Raw genomic sequence first — 15755 nt, forward strand, 5'->3', positions numbered from 1 at the left:
TGGTTAAAATCATTCTGACTTTGCGTCCTGAGCTGTGAAACCTGTTCTACTTTTTTGAAGGTTTGTGTGATATTTGCTGCATCAGCGAATGCATGAGTCTCTTACATTTGGATGTCAGAAACAACAATATCTCCAGTCTGGACTCCTTGAGTAGGTTAAATTTGAAGCTGCATCATATAGTTACTGTATAAGAATCATACTTTTCTTTTAGAATAGTAAAAATTAATATTATTACATTTTCTGAAAACAATATGCTAAAACTAATTCTAAGAAATGTACCTGTTGCCAATATTTGTAAGATATTGTGAATTGTCGGTCATACATGTAATATTTTAATATATGCGGCTAAATAATAATTTAATAATTAATATTTATTGATTTACACAGCTTAGATTGATTGGCATGAGCGTACATTACTTACATACCTTTTTTTTGTTTTTCGTTACTAGGTGCGTTGAAGCTTCTGGAAACCTTGAATATTTCAAATAACAATTTATCAACTCTAGGTGAGCCATAGATGATATTATTCCAATTTACTATTATGTTGAAAACAGTTTGAAATATTTATGTATGCTGGTAAGGTATCATAATCATAGAAGATCCAAACCTGTGAACACTATAGGGTGATAAAGAATGATTCTTTTGAAAATCAAATGGTGTTAAATCACAGTTCATACACTGTAGTTCCTTGCACATTGCCAAAGATTAGATTAAAATTAAGTCTCAGTGGGGTTCAAGATGGCATGAAGTTTGAACTGCTTATTGTGGTGTACAACATTATAGCATTTCAGTTTTCAAAAGACTAGATTTGGAGTTTGTTCAACAGAAATGAGGTGACAGGCAGCATTAATGAAGACAATTTTTATTGTTTACTGGAACCTATCACTATCATGTGTCATTATCCTGTCATTGTCATTATCACATAAGTTTCAGTATTGGGATCAAATAGTGTTTTGCATTTTAAGCTTTTGATTTTGTCAGTGAAGTTTTTTCAGGTGGTCAAGTTGGGGGTTTATCAGAGGATTAGTGTTAAGAATTAGGTAAAAATACATCTAAGAAAATGAGTGGGAGCTACAGCTGTACCCAACCTTTTTTGCTTTAATTATTGGTCCCTGGGAACAATCCTCTCTATTTGTGATTTCATTGCAACAGAAGGAGTTCAGGAGCTTTCAAATCTTTCCTCTCTAAATGTGGCTGGCAACATAATAAGAAGGTAATTAATAAAGAATTCAGAATGCATTGTGCATTGTGCAAATGACGATGCGCTTTTGGAAAAATGTCCAAAGGAGTTAAGCCAAATCATGGCTGCTTGGTACATAATGTAAAGAAAGAAAGACTTTCGTTTATTGTGGTAACATTGGGGAAGTGGCATGGAAAGAAGCCAACAAAAAACCAATAAATTATTCATCTTTTTTTTCATCCACTTGCAACTCAACATGCACTTTGTACAATCTTTTACTTGATTGCCTGTCTTTTACTGTATGAGGGCATTGACGTTATTCCTCTAGAATATTGTTCTTTTATAGTACATGCATTAATCCACCCCATGTCTACTTGATATTGCACCGTGCTGCATAAACCGTTTACATGTACTCTGTGAGGTTATTATTGTGTTTGGTAACCACTTACTGTGAACTTATCTTGTGCTATTATAATGTGTTGCTGGGCTCCACAAAATAGTTTTACAGACACGTGGTGACTTTTGATCTAAATGAGAATGCAACTGTTGTGAACACGAGTTTGACCGCAAATACAGTAAGTCATTGAGTTTATAAGAAGCGTTAATTGTGTGTGAACTGTGGGTTTCCCAAACAGTGGGAATTTACTAATCATTTACAGTGTACTGAGCCTTGAATGCAATAATATTAATGTTAATTTTGACCCTTTTCTTTAATCTCAATTTATAGCATTGACAGCCTGGCTTGTTTGTCCAAACTAGAAAAGTTAACAACGCTGAGACTTCAAGATGCTGTTGAAAATCTGTCTAATCCTGGTAATGGTTGCATAAGCTATTTTGTTTGTGAGATGAAAGTTAACTACATCACAATCTCTGCCTCAGAGCTCATCTCTTGACTGAGGGAGAGAAGAGCTCTGGGGAACCCTGAAACAAAAAAAGTGTCTTCTCATTGGTTTTCGTGAAGAACAATTAAAAGTGGCTCTAATTGGTGCATTCATTTTTTTACAGGAGGAGCGAGTAGAAGCATCTTCTCCGATATAGAGTTTCCTAGAGCCTTGGGTCGATCCAAGGCTCTGGTGACGAGAATGACTACATCAATAATAATTATTATTATACATCAGACTCACTATGAAAAATCTGATTGGTCGAGAGCATTCAATCAATTCACAATAGCTTGTGAACTTGACATGATAAATGTAATATCTGCTGCAGATATTACATTTATCATGTCAAGGATGAATTATGTGAAAAATGTATAATAAAACAATTATTGAATTCGGTTTTCGCATGATATCATGAATTATCAAAACCTCGTGTCTGTGTTATCTGCCTCAGCCTTCGGTTTCGGCAGATAACACAGACCTCGGTTTTGATTATTCATGATATCATGCTCAACCTCATCCAATAATTGTTTATTATTAACATGTGACTGCTCCAACTAAGTCAGAACTATCGCTATTGGTCGACAACCTCTTTGACGCATTTACGGCTCTGCTAGTCAATGACTTTTAGGACAGTCATGTAGATTGTTCTCCTCCTTATTTAAAGCCTGGTTTTCGTTAGCGACGCAAGAACAAGTGCAAGCATAAGTGGCTTATGCTAAGTGAAAAGAAACGTCGACACAAGAATAAAAATGGGCACGCATTGCGTACGTGTGGTAGTGCAGTAACACAGAGCTTTATTCCATATTGTCAACTGAGCTGCGTTTTGTCTTCCAGGAGATTCAAGTTGTCTTTGCGTAATATGTAGCCCTAATAGCACACGATATTGTTTTGGTATCGTAAATCATTATGGTGCCATGGTAGATGTCTAAGGTAAAAAGCCCCCTGAGAAGACATGTGGTTACTAGTAAAATACTTAAAACCAGAAAGATCGAAGAAAATAAAAAGGAATAGAGAAACTTTGGTTTCGGGGCTGACATGTTGATCATTTTCAAGTTCCCTTACAATTTTTTTTTCACCACAAGGTTAAGCGTGTACTCTGAGCGTCTGACAGCTTTCTAAGACAAAAGTTGACTGAAGTCAAGCCCTGTCTGGTGGTGTTAGTATCTGGATGGGAGACCTCAAAATATGCCACTTTTGTGCCAGAAACATATGACCGAAAATTCTATTTCAACGCTCAAAAATGCGAACTAAGCAAGGTACAGATTTTGTTAGTCTTCTTTATGCAAAACAAATATTGATGCAGAAGTAAATAAATATTGACACACAGTTGGGAAGGAAGTTAGAAAGAGCAGAAGGACGTTTTCAAGAATTGTCGATCGAGAATAAAATATTTTGCCATCAGCAACAAAATCTGCAACGTGAAAACGACATAAATTTTGAACTGCGAATGTAAAAGTTACCATCAGCGAAAAACATTTTTGGATATTTTTGCCACGTTCAATTTTTCTATTGTACTTTTGGCTGCACAAGTAAATTGCAAAATCGAGAGTGACATCGAATTCAGCGGGCGCCGTGATCAAGTTACCTTGAGTGTTTACTGGCGAAACAAAGGATACATCTGTGTCAAAATGATGGCACGACACCGGGTTTTTTGTTTTGTTTTTTCTTTTTTTCAATTGTTATAAAGTTTAACAAGAAATGTGCGAATTCAACAGAAGGATCACAATCGCCTAACTCTTGAGGTTGACCATTGTTTCTTCAAAGTCAAAAATTTACTTTCCTAGACGAGGTTATTTATCACCAGGTAATCCCATCGTTTTGGAAATAGCAGCTGCTTTATTATTGATCAGCGTCACAAATTCATGCCGATTTTGGGGTTCATTTTGTTGAAACTCAAGCACGCTTCCAACAGACCTGTTTATTTTCGTGATTTATGCACACGCTGCAGGCCTATTGGCACTACAGTGCACTACCACAGAAATCAATCACGGCATCAGCCATTTGGTTCAAATTCTCAGACACGGGGACTCTGGAACGAGTGCTTTAATTGGCCAGACGCAGCAAATTTCTTTGCACTTATGCTATGTTTTGTTTTGACACAACGCAAGTGAACGCAAGCATAAGCGCAAGCGCAGGGAAAAGGACAAATTTTTTCGATCCGTGTGCCTGTCCTTTTTTTTTTTTTGGTGAACCCCGTTTTCACGGTGAAATAAGCGCTCTGCTTGCGCATGCGCTTGTGCTTGTGTCGTTAGTAATCGGAAAACCAGGTTTTAGAGCATTGCACCGGTATCGCAGATGTCATGGGTTCGAATCCTGTTTGGAGCCACCTGAAGCAAGAGATCATTGCTTTAGTTTCCTAGATAGAGCGGTCTTCAATTAAGTGTCGAAAGTAATTAGCGAATTACTTTGGTTTTGCATTACTTCACTCAGTGATTGGTTCAAAGTTCTCGAGCAATTTTTTCAACCAATCAAAAGTGAAACCAAAACCAATAGTGGCTCGCGCGTGCACATTTTCCCGCGCTTTGTGTCGGTATTATTGTGTTTGGTAACCACTTACTGTGAACTTATCTTGTGCTATTATAATGTGTTGCTGGGTTCTAAGAATTAGTTTTACGGAAACGTGATGACTTTTGATCTAAATGAGAATGCAACTGTTGTGCACGAGTTTGACCGGAAATACAGTGAGTCATTGAGTTTATAAGAAGCGTTAAAACCAAAACCAATAGTGGCTCGCGCGAGCACATTTTCCCGCGCTTTGTGTCGGCTACGTGTAATTACTTCGAGTTTTGATTGGTTTACTGGATTGTCTACGTCCTTTTTGATTGGCCAAAGTAATTACTTTGGGTTTGGTTTTACGACACTCAATTGAAACTCGAGGATCATTAATATTCCCCTCTTTCGTTTAGAGATTTGTATATAAGAACTCCAAAATAACAATTTATTTTCGTGACTGTTTCTGTTGTTCAGTTTGCATGTCTGAAAATTACAAGAAAGCTGTGTGTAGCCTTCTTCCGAAGCTAAAAACTCTTGATGGTAAGTTGGTAAGGGTCCGCTTTCATGATCATTGATACATGTACACCTACGTTTTACAGCTAAGAAGTGTGCTTTTCATCCCTGGAAAATTACAGGCCCCAGTTGTTCAAACGATGGATAGCGCTATCCGCCGAATTAATCACTATCCAGTGGGTAAGTAAATAATAGCGAAACGAATTGTACTATCCGATGGATAGTGATTTATCCGGTGGATAGCGTTATCAACCTTTTGAACAACTGGGGCCAGAAGCGAAAAAAAAAAAAAAAACAAACAAAAAAAAAAACAACTCGAATTGAAGGGACGTTAAAAAGCGCCGGCGATGATTTTTTCCCTTGATTAGTGTACTTCTCTTTGTTTGCTGGGTAAGTGTCGTTTGGACGGTTCCATTTTTTGTCTGTGCACGAAATTCAGAGATATGGGGTGTTTTTTGGAGTCTAATTCTTCAATGAAAGGCGGTATAGAGGTACAGCGGTGGTCTTGAAAAGCGTAGGACGAGTAGAATATCTCTTCGCGAGAGTCTTGTTTCTTTCGCTGTAAACTGAAACGTCACTGACAAGATTAGCAAAAGGGCGCCTTCTTCACTCGCAATAGGACATTTGCTTTACTGACATACAATACATACTTAATTGACCGCTCCCCATAGGGTCTTTTCGGTGCCAATGAAACACAACGAAACGATGGAACAGAACGACAACAACTGTTAAGAATCCCAACTGGCCGGAGGCAAACCAGTTAGCTATTTACAAGTGCAGGTGGGAAGTTGAACCAGGGACTTCCTGGATCAAATTCAACGAGTGGTTAGAGCGGGTCTTGAACCCGGGATCTCCGGATCTCAAGGCAAGCGCCCTAACCACTGGGCCACCATATTTGATTCTCTGATTTCTCATGATATAACATGTAGACTCCCTATGATTCATTTAGGTGAAAGAGTTAGCGGAAAAGGAGCTGACTTGTACGAGATGTGCGATGAAATGGAAGCCATAATTAGAGGTTAGGTTTTACCGTAGAAAGCGCAACCATGAAATAGAAACCTTAACTTAATATGTAGCGCTTTTCAATTGCATGGCTACTAAATTGATTGGATGCGTTTGCCTGTCGTGCTGTGCATGAATTTGACTCGGTGATCCATTGCAGCTTTCTGGAATAAGACAACTAACTTCTAGAATCCAGGTCCACCGAGTACAAATTCATTTGGTAATTTTGGAGCCGTTTTTTATTCGCGCCCTGAGCATCCCTCAAAAACTAGCTCTTCATCAGCAGAGGAACATCGCCCCTTTGATCGACCAGAGAATAGAAACGAGTAGCACATACTGTGATATAGAAAACCCTATTTTTTCGTCCTCTGAGCATCCCCCCACGTTGCCTCTTTGTTCGAGCAGAGACGAGAAGCGAACAGAATAATAAGTTTGTACTTACCAAGAAAGAGAAGGAGAGCGTGGGCTAATTAGTGTTGAGGACGCCATAAATACTGAAGAAAGAAATATCAATGTCTACATCAGCCAGAGCCAGGAACGTTTGTTGAAAGCTGCATGGAAGAGGAAGAATGTCGATGAAATTGAAACACCAAAGGAGTATAAGCAAAGTTAGAGGGAAAGAACTGAGGACTGGTCTGGAAAGCAGCTGGATGGGCAGTTCAAGAGAGAGATAAAGGACCTATCTGGTGTTTTCTGGAATTGGATAAGAACTGGTGAACTGACGAAGGAAACAGAAGGGCTTATTGTTGCCGCGCAAGACCAGGCACTAAGAACAAACGCCGTAAAAGCCAGAATCGAAAACCAAAATGTATCATCCAAATGCAGAATGTGTGGTAGTCACGATCAAACTGTGCAGGCTATGTTGTGTAGTTGCTCCAGGCTTGCGTAAACAGAATATAAAAAGAGACATGATGTTGTTGAGCGGGTCATACATTGGGAGTGGTGCAAGGAATATGGAGTTGAGTGCAGTGACAAATGGTATGAGCATTCCCCCAAAAAGCGTAGAAGAGAATGAGGAAGTAAAACTGTTGTGGGACTTTACCATCCAAACAGACCGTGAAATCCATCACAGGAGGCCAGATATTGTAGTTCAGAAAAAGAAGGCAAAGGAAACAATCCTTGTGGACATAGCTGTTTCCGGAGATAGCAACGTACTGCAGAAAGAAACTGAAAAGTATGAAGTACCAAGACCTGGCAAGAGAGAGTAAAAGGATCTGGAAATCAAGGACAAAAGTGGTGCCAGTGGTGCCAGTGGTGCTAGGTGCATTGGGTTCAGGGTCAAAGAAACTGGCAGGCCACTTGGAGCAACTTTAAGGTGGTGTTTGAAATCGTTTATGTCACTCTTGCTTCGCAGCTCTTCTGGGAGAGAGTAGTGCCATAGTAGTTCCATAGTGTAGGAGCTGCGACTGCGAATGCCCTGTCACTCAGAGTCTTTTTTGTGATACCATTCGGCATGCAAAGCGGAATGAATTGATTTGAAGATCTCAAACGGTAACGATTCTCTTTGACCACTGCTAACTCCGTAAGGTAGCTGGGTGCAGACCCATCTATTGCTTTGAAGGTCAAGAGGCAAATCTTAAAGGCGATTCGATGTCGCACAGGCAACCAGTGCAGGCTAAAAACTGATGGAGTGATATGGCTGAACTTTGGCAGTCTGAAAATTATACGCGTCGCCGTGTTTTGTAAGCACTGAATTTTACCAAGCAAACCATGCACCAAGATTTCTTACAGCAGAAGAAGCTATAGACACTTCAGATGTGCCAACCATGAGAGCGTCATAGCAGATTATGAATGTTTCAGGCTTTTCCATTGAAGGGATATCCCAAATTTTTCCATTGAAGGGATATCGCAAATTGGTAAAAACCAAAAGAGTGGATAGCGTTGAACGCGTGCGCTGATTGGCTACTCAAACTTCGGATATCCTTTGCTATTCACCTTCGAGCAATTCTCGCGGAATTTGCGCCCGTAAATGTTGTAATCTTTGCTTCGCGGCTCGGTAAATATCCACCACTAGCCACCTCCACTTCGGTGAATAGTTGTTAAATGTCGGTCGGTTCACTAAATCCAAGATGTCCGTCTCCCTCATAGTTAAAGAGGGGACTGTCGCAGTTGTTTTCCTGTTTCCAGATTAATACTGGATACAAATGTTAACTTGGATATTTAACGTAACACCAGATACGAAATTTTTGCTTTTATTTAGCCTGGGAAGTATTTTTTCTTTATCACAAAAAAAAAGTGTTAGAAGCCCTAAAGTGACATTGTACCAATGATGATTTGAACTCGGCCAACGGAAACATTTGAGATGTCTTTTTCCTCAGATAATGACTTGGATTCAGCGCATTCAGTTGCCCTCAAAACCGTACCATGGTATACAGGTAAATGGTTCTTTACAACCCCTTCTCTACCTTGAATTCACTGTTATCGTGAATTCTTAAATTTCTTTGAATTTGCTATTATCGTGAAATTAGAAGACTGAAAGCTTGATGTGCATTACGGGAAATGCTCTTATATTTTTTAAAAGACAGCCCACGTGTATGGACATAGGACTCTAACCTGGGAATGTTAATTAACCCATCACCTAACCACTTGACTACCGTATCCCTAGCTGCTCAGGGACAATATTTTAAACACTATTTAATAATGCTGTATTATCACTCAACAACAAACAATATTGAACACTACAAAAGGTCGTTTGCCAAATTTCACGGCAAAGCTAAACATTTTAAAATCAAAGCTTAGGCCTTAATTATTCTTAAGCAGGCTATATTCCTGGGAGAATTTCCGTAAAAACGGAGTTCAATTCCCAAAAGAATATTTCACTCCTCCAACATTGCCGATGATTCTTTCCTTCCCCAGTAAGACGAAAAGTGATAGCTTTTCACGTCTTGGCACGCCTTCTTTTGAACATTTTTGTGGGATCTAGTGCATCCGCGTCGTGTCGTGTGAAGTCAGGAACCAGACTTATTGGTTGCTGCATGTTGTTGTGTTTATTTTACAGAAAAACTGTTAACTTCTTCCAATAATTCTTTGGACAGAAGCGCAGAAGAAGCTGAAAAGGGCTTTAGAGGTAAGGTCTTATTTAGAAAATGAGCAATACTTCGACGAGTATTCCCTTTGAAGTGGCATGCGAAAAGCGTTTGTTTTGAGGGCTAAGTCGCTTGTTATGATTACCAGCATGTACTGCCAGGCAAGTAGAGCTATTCAGACGAAGCAAAAATTCAAAACCAAAGAAACAGAGCTTCGTGATCCTAACTTGAACTTAACCTAAACCAGCTGTTGGATTATAATGGCTGGGCTAAAGAGAAATCAATGGTGAGCCTTTGAAATTGGCTTACACAAGAGGATCGCGCACGGTGAATTAATGGTTTCCCTCTAACCTTAGAATTTTCTGAATTGCTGACTGACTTGTTTAAAGTGAACTGTCTTTGCATTTGAAGAAAAATCACTTAAACGCACCAATGCTAGTCATTGTATTTGTGCGTTGAGTTTATAAAGAAGCTGAGTTAGTTGAGGAGACCTTGAATTTAAATCGAATCAAATCAGAACCAATTATAACATATAAGGTCAATCGAACGTTCATGATAATTAAGACGGTAAAACCGTTGTGCCTGGAGAGTAAAAATTTCGGAACAGAGCAGAGAACAGTAAAGTCAACCTACGTAAGGCGATAAGCCCAGGAATATAAGCCCGGGACACATTGATGAAAGGAGATATCATCATCATCATATTATATTATATCCTGTCATTTTTTTACTGGCGGATTTTAGAGTAGCTTGATGTAGCTAGTATCTCCGAACATTTACCCTCCCAACCATGATACACCACAGAGGACAGACCACAACACCGGGAACTTCATACTCTTCTCTTTGCGACAAGTGTGTGGGTCTTTTACGTCCCTCAGGGTTATGAACAGTTAAAGGGTACGGTTGTGAGACGGAGGCTACGGTTCATCGTCTTTATCCGAGAAGACCACAGAGTCTAACAATTTCCAGATGTCATTACAAAGGCAGCACTTTCTCCTCAGTTATTTTAAGACCCTGAGTGTTGGTCAAGCCGGAGTCGAACTCACGACCTCCCGCGTGGCAGCCCGGTGCTCAACCAACTGAGCCACCGGTGCGCGGTCGTCTTCATTATCATCATCATCATCATCATAATCATAATCATCAACATCATCATCATCATCAACAACAACAGCAACAACAACAACAATACCTCTACCCCCACACCCACCCTAGTCCCTTCCTTCCCCCAATCCCCTCTCCCCTGGAGTCCTCTGGTAGCGTCGAGCATGACGAAGAGCGTGCAGAAAGTAGTCCAAACTCGTAAAGTATTTATTTTTCAGATGTCTTACTTCAATGCAAGAAAATCAACGAAGATGCCGATTCGGCCATCGATAACGCTACCCAAGCCTTGTGGAACCCATAAAGCTGCAGCAGCGGCACGAAGATATTTTGGTAAATGTTTTATTGGTAGTGGATTGTTGTCGCGAACTCCGCAGTTTGAACGTGACTAAGTTTAAGTCGAAAGCCGATGCGCGCGGTTTTGGAGTACACTCAATCCGCACTGGTTTCCTGAACGTGTGCCAGAGATTGCGCATTTAGAGTTTACTTCCAGTATAATGAACTTTGGTAGTGTATTCGATTCTTCCATCGGAACCGCATATTTACTGTTCACTGAGACAATCAGGTCCGACATCCAAGGACTTTCTGGTTTTTAGATCTTATGACAGCGGATCGCATCAGTAACGGTGTCGTCTTCGGGATTCACTTCACGAACAGGCTCCATTTCTAGCAGACAAATTAAACAAGACGTGGATTAGTTAAGGTAATTCCTTAGTATTGCATTGCGCACACCTACTGCGCACGATTTTCCCATCATTAGCGCGCGCACATGAGCACGTGCACGTACAAAATGTAAGAGATTTCCCTCAAACTAAGCCCAATAGTGACATAACTGCTCCTTTTCTCTCAAACGAGCACGGTGACCCCCGATTTTTTTTTTTCAGGTATTTGCTAACAACAGTCTAATAAAGAACATATGAAGAGAAAAAAAAGTTTGATAGTAGAACATGAATTTTTTTGGAAAACAGTTCCGTACTGAGTGTATTTTGGCCAAGGCGAGGACTTCAAGCTAACATCGGAATTGTCCCAAAAAGTGCACTATTCCCACAACCAGACAATAAAAAATGGCGTAAATGAAGCAATACTGCTTATGTGAATAAAAGAGGCTTTATTTTCAAAATAAAATTTGTGTCTTTCAAGTAACCAAGACTTATTCTGTATGAAGTTGATTCGAATTTTTAACGCGCAACCAGTAAAAATACCCCATTTTAAGAGCCTGCTGACGCGTAAACAAGCAGGGTGACCCCATTTTTTTATTGCATTTTTTTAATGTTCATATCACGAACGTTAATTATTCCAAGTTTCCAAAAACGTTTGATAGTAGAACAATTTCAAGGGGATTACCTTAAGTTGTTTTTGGTTTGACTGCAATCTGATGAACTCCAGGATCCAGCCAAGCGACAGATTACTAGTGACGAAATAGTTTTTTTTTTCTTCGTTCCTGTTTTGTTTATAATAATAATTTTGGATTTGTGAACTTCTCGGAGTACTTTTCCATATATGATCGGGGATGGGGGAGGGAGCTGCCAATAATCTGGATGTCTGGCCAGCTCTTGTTCACCGACTTGTTACTTTTGTTGCAAAAATTTAGGGATTTATTCTTTGTTTTCATGTATTCTTTGGTTCATAGGCAGTGTTTTGAAGCAAACTCTTCCCCCCCCCCCCCCCCCCTTCCCTCCCCTTTAGGAGAAAATTTAAATTAAAAAAAAAATGAAGAGGAAACGGATGCATATAGAGTCAAGTTCGACGAGAATTAGTTTATGGTCGCGGTCTTCTTTTACTAGGGAAAGCAGGAAGGACATTGTGATCTGCAACGTCGACGAAAACGTCACCTCAAATTATTCTATGTAGACGAAGTACTCAATTCACTATTTCCCCCATCCCATAATGCAATACGTTTTGAGGGGGTCTTTACATAAAAACAATACTGTAGTTATTTATTCTTGGGACTGTATTATGCTTCATTGAATTGCATATCCATTGTTTTAATGCAAAGAACCCCCCAAAATGATCTGTATTATGGGATTGGTGAAAACTGCGAATTAATAAATTGGTACGATTGGTTTCAGAGGAAACATAGGCTGTGTTTTCAGGACAGCCGTTGTTTTGCTTAACATTCCTGAAAGTGGTTTGTTTGCAGACTTCTTTAAACACGCTAGACACACTAAAGAGGGTCACTTCACGCACTGCTTTTGTTCGAATTCACTCAAGCACGTCTGATTAATTATCCAAGGTGGCGATCAACAAACAGCAACACAGAGACGGAAGCCCTGAAAGATATTTCTAGCGCGAGAAAAAGGGACTGGGGGTTAGAAAAAGAAGAACGGCAGATGACATTAAGGTCGTGTTCTATTGGGATCAATCGTTTCAACCGCAACCGGTTTCGGTTGAAGCGGTTGAGGTTTTCCAAGACAACACTTTTGCAACCGTTTTCGGTTGAAACGCGGTAACTCCTGGGAATAGCTATTACCAGACTTCTCAGCGTTGACAAGTTGAGGCCCGAAAGCAACACGACAGGAGCCCCCGGTCAACTTTAAATGGCCCACGTAAATGACAGAGGCTGCTGCCAATGCTTTTTCAACCGTTTCAACCTCGTTTGATGCCGATTGAAAAAGATGATCAACCAAACCAACCGAAAACGGCTTTTCCCCAATAGAACACGAAAAAACCCAACCAACTTAAAACGGTTGATCCCAATAGAACACGACCTAAATGACATCACGGACACATTGCCATAAGGGGCTTTTTTATTGCACCAATTATCACAGAGTTCGGTTGCGTCGACAGTTGATTAATAAATCATTTGCATGTGCCTTAGACACCACGCCTTTTATAGTGTGTCTTCTTTTTTAAGCGACTTAAAAATGATACGTGTTTTCACGGGTAAGATTAAATGAGGAGAGAGCACATGCCAATACAATAAAAATAAGAAAAATAGCACGCCTGTTGTATGTCCGATTTGAATAACTGCAAGCGACCCCTCATTGGCTGAAAGTAATTGCCTACTCGCTTAAGCTACCTTGTTTTGTGGCTTAACTTTAATGAGAATACCATTGAAGTTTGCCGACTCGCTCAACTTTAAGCGAGTTGGAGAGGAACTGTTTTCACGCGATTCCCGGTTGTCACTCGCTAAACGCGGCCATAGAAAATTGTATGTAAAACCGTAAAGTTGGTGATTTCACGTCGTTGATATGCAGAGTACCCCATTGCGTTTGCACGCGCAGCACGGTCTGCACTTCTTTCAACCAGTGAAATAATTGTTTTGTGGTGTTGCCGTTGACGTATCTGTCGGTCTTCTGAGAAATCGCAAGTATAGTAGTCCTGAGGTCATGTGAAAACCGAATATTCTGAAAGCTGTGATATCGGTTTGCATCGATATCGTATCGCGTTGAAGTTCCTATGACTTACTTTTTCGATTTTTCTCTACTGAACTTACATATGAATCCCAAAACAATTTGCCAAAATATTCTATGATTAAAGCGTCTAGCGAGTTTTTAATAAATTTATACGGCAGACCCCATTCGCTGATCAAGATGACCGGATGGTTTGATTGGCAGGTTTGTGTGATGTGGATGTGTTCTAAATCACGTGGTCTTAAACCTACGTCACGTTTCTTGGTCAGTCAGTAAGAAGACCAAGGCGAATGGTGTGCTAAAGTTGGCGGAAAATGTGGAAGTTTTCAATAGCTAATTAACTCGCTTGTTTAAATTGCATAATATTTAATGCATACATACCTTAGATGACGTAAAGATTACAGAAAAAGAGGCTTGGGCGTGTAAATGGACTTAATCGACCTCTTGCGCAATGAATTTGCGCGTGCAAGAAGGTTTCAAAGGCTGACGTGGAAAACAACATCGCGCGCGTAAACCGTTCATGTGCTCGTGTACATAGCTACTCTTTGTCCGTCACAATCGCCGAAAAATTCAGCGAAAAGAAAGCTACAATAATCAACGTTTCAGAGGACAAGCATGGACAGTCTTCCAGATGAAATCATTGCACAAATTCTTTCTTTCTTTCATCCGGTGTATGAAGATCTGTCGGGTTATTCGATCATCTGTCGAAGATGGGATCGCATCATTCAAAATACAGGACTTTTATGGAAGCACATACATCTACACGAAGATAGAGATGCGAAAGAAATGTTGCAAGATGATTACGCTGGTATATTGTGTAATTGTCTCAGGCGATACCGTGACTTTATCCAGTGCATAAAGGCTGAGGATCAATCTCTATTTATCCGCCCTGAACTGAGACGGCTTTTGCCGTCGCTTCCGAACTTAAAAAGCCTCAACGTTCCAGTTTTGTCTTGGAGCAGAGTTTTCGCTCAATCTTTAAAATGCGCACCGGTGTTAAAGTCCTTGACCATTGATGACTACAGAGCGCTCGTTAGAAGACGTTCAAATTCGGAAAACGCCCGAGCGAGAATTCACAAACGTGGGATTCGGATGTGGGATTTACGCGTACTCGCAAGGCAATTCACCTCCTTGGAGTCTCTGACTCTAAACATTAGTGCTTTTAAGCTTTATCGACATTGCATTTTACCTGTGCTTGATCAATTCACCTTGAAAGAGCTTCATCTCGAGTGCGCTCCATACGGAGTGGATGAGCTTTCGTCCGATAGCGTCAATTGTCTTGCTCCAATCAAGTCCTTAATGAACTCCCGCCATGCCTCTACTTTGGTGAGTCTTGATCTACATTATCTTCCCGTCACCACAGATGACCTGGTGTCTTATGTCGGCAATTTTAAGCGCCTGAAGCAGCTGTTTCTGGGTGTATCAGTGGAACAGAACGTTAGAGCGCCCAGTCATGTAATCTTGAAATCTGAGAGTCTTACCACACTGTTTTTAACCGGCTTGCCGAGCACAAATATAAAGGCGTTGAAATGTGTTATGCCTAACTTGGAGGTGCTCCTTCTCTCAGAATGCCATAATCTTGTCTCGCTTGAGGTTCATGCAATGAACATTCTCTCGCTCATCTTGCAAGGAAGTTGCGTTTTAACGAACATCAAGGCAGACTGCAAAAGTATGCATGATTTTCTTATGTACGAGTGTCCTTCGATAGAACCAGAAATGCTGCAGAGTTTTTTAGCAAATTGTCCGTATATCAAACAGATGGAGCTTTCGGTTGCGGGCTGGGAGGTAATCGAATTGGGCAGATACAATTGCAGGAGCTTAAGGCAGCTTATAATCCGCGATGTGACAATGAGCCTCTCCAAGCTCAAAGTAGACTGTCCTACTCTTGAATATTTTAAATGTTCTGGTGACGTCTCACCCGCAAAGCAAAAGAACAGCAGATCTGTAGCCGGCAGTGATATAGAAATCCACGCTAAGTCTTTGAGGAAATTCCAAATGTGCGATGTTGGTTCCGCCAATCGTGTCACCCTTAGCTGCATCGAGGCTAACGTCATTCAAATCACGGGCATACAACCATGGCGTAGGCCGCTGTGCGTAGAGCTGAAGGCATCGCGGTTGATCGACACAATTTCCCTGAAAGGGGTGACTATTGGCATGATCTACATTAAATCCACCTCTGTTGAGAACGTCATTATTGAGAAATGCTCTCTCG

The 15755-nt window shown here is 40.5% G+C and overlaps 2 protein-coding genes across 2 annotated transcripts in view; both read left to right on the forward strand.

Moving 5' to 3' along the window:
• Window positions 1–65: 65 nt before the first annotated feature.
• Window positions 66–11122, forward strand: LOC138037740 (leucine-rich repeat-containing protein 61-like). Its single transcript, XM_068883647.1, has 9 exons — window positions 66–150; window positions 450–506; window positions 1153–1213; window positions 1908–1993; window positions 5029–5094; window positions 6017–6085; window positions 8388–8444; window positions 9068–9136; window positions 10412–11122. Exons 1-9 carry the CDS (start codon window positions 93–95, stop codon window positions 10492–10494), a joined length of 606 nt encoding a protein of 201 aa, XP_068739748.1. The 5' UTR covers window positions 66–92; the 3' UTR covers window positions 10495–11122.
• Window positions 11123–14158: 3036 nt separating this feature from the next.
• The window catches only part of LOC138033112 (uncharacterized), a 1875-nt gene continuing 278 nt past the window's right edge, over window positions 14159–15755 (forward strand). The window contains exon 1 of the mRNA XM_068880874.1: window positions 14159–15755. This exon is cut by the window's right edge and continues 278 nt beyond it. Coding sequence (XP_068736975.1) covers window positions 14159–15755 — 1597 coding nt within the window.

The sequence above is a fragment of the Montipora capricornis genome, chromosome 2 (genome assembly GCF_036669925.1).
Source record: "Montipora capricornis isolate CH-2021 chromosome 2, ASM3666992v2, whole genome shotgun sequence".
Lineage (NCBI taxonomy): Eukaryota > Metazoa > Cnidaria > Anthozoa > Scleractinia > Acroporidae > Montipora > Montipora capricornis.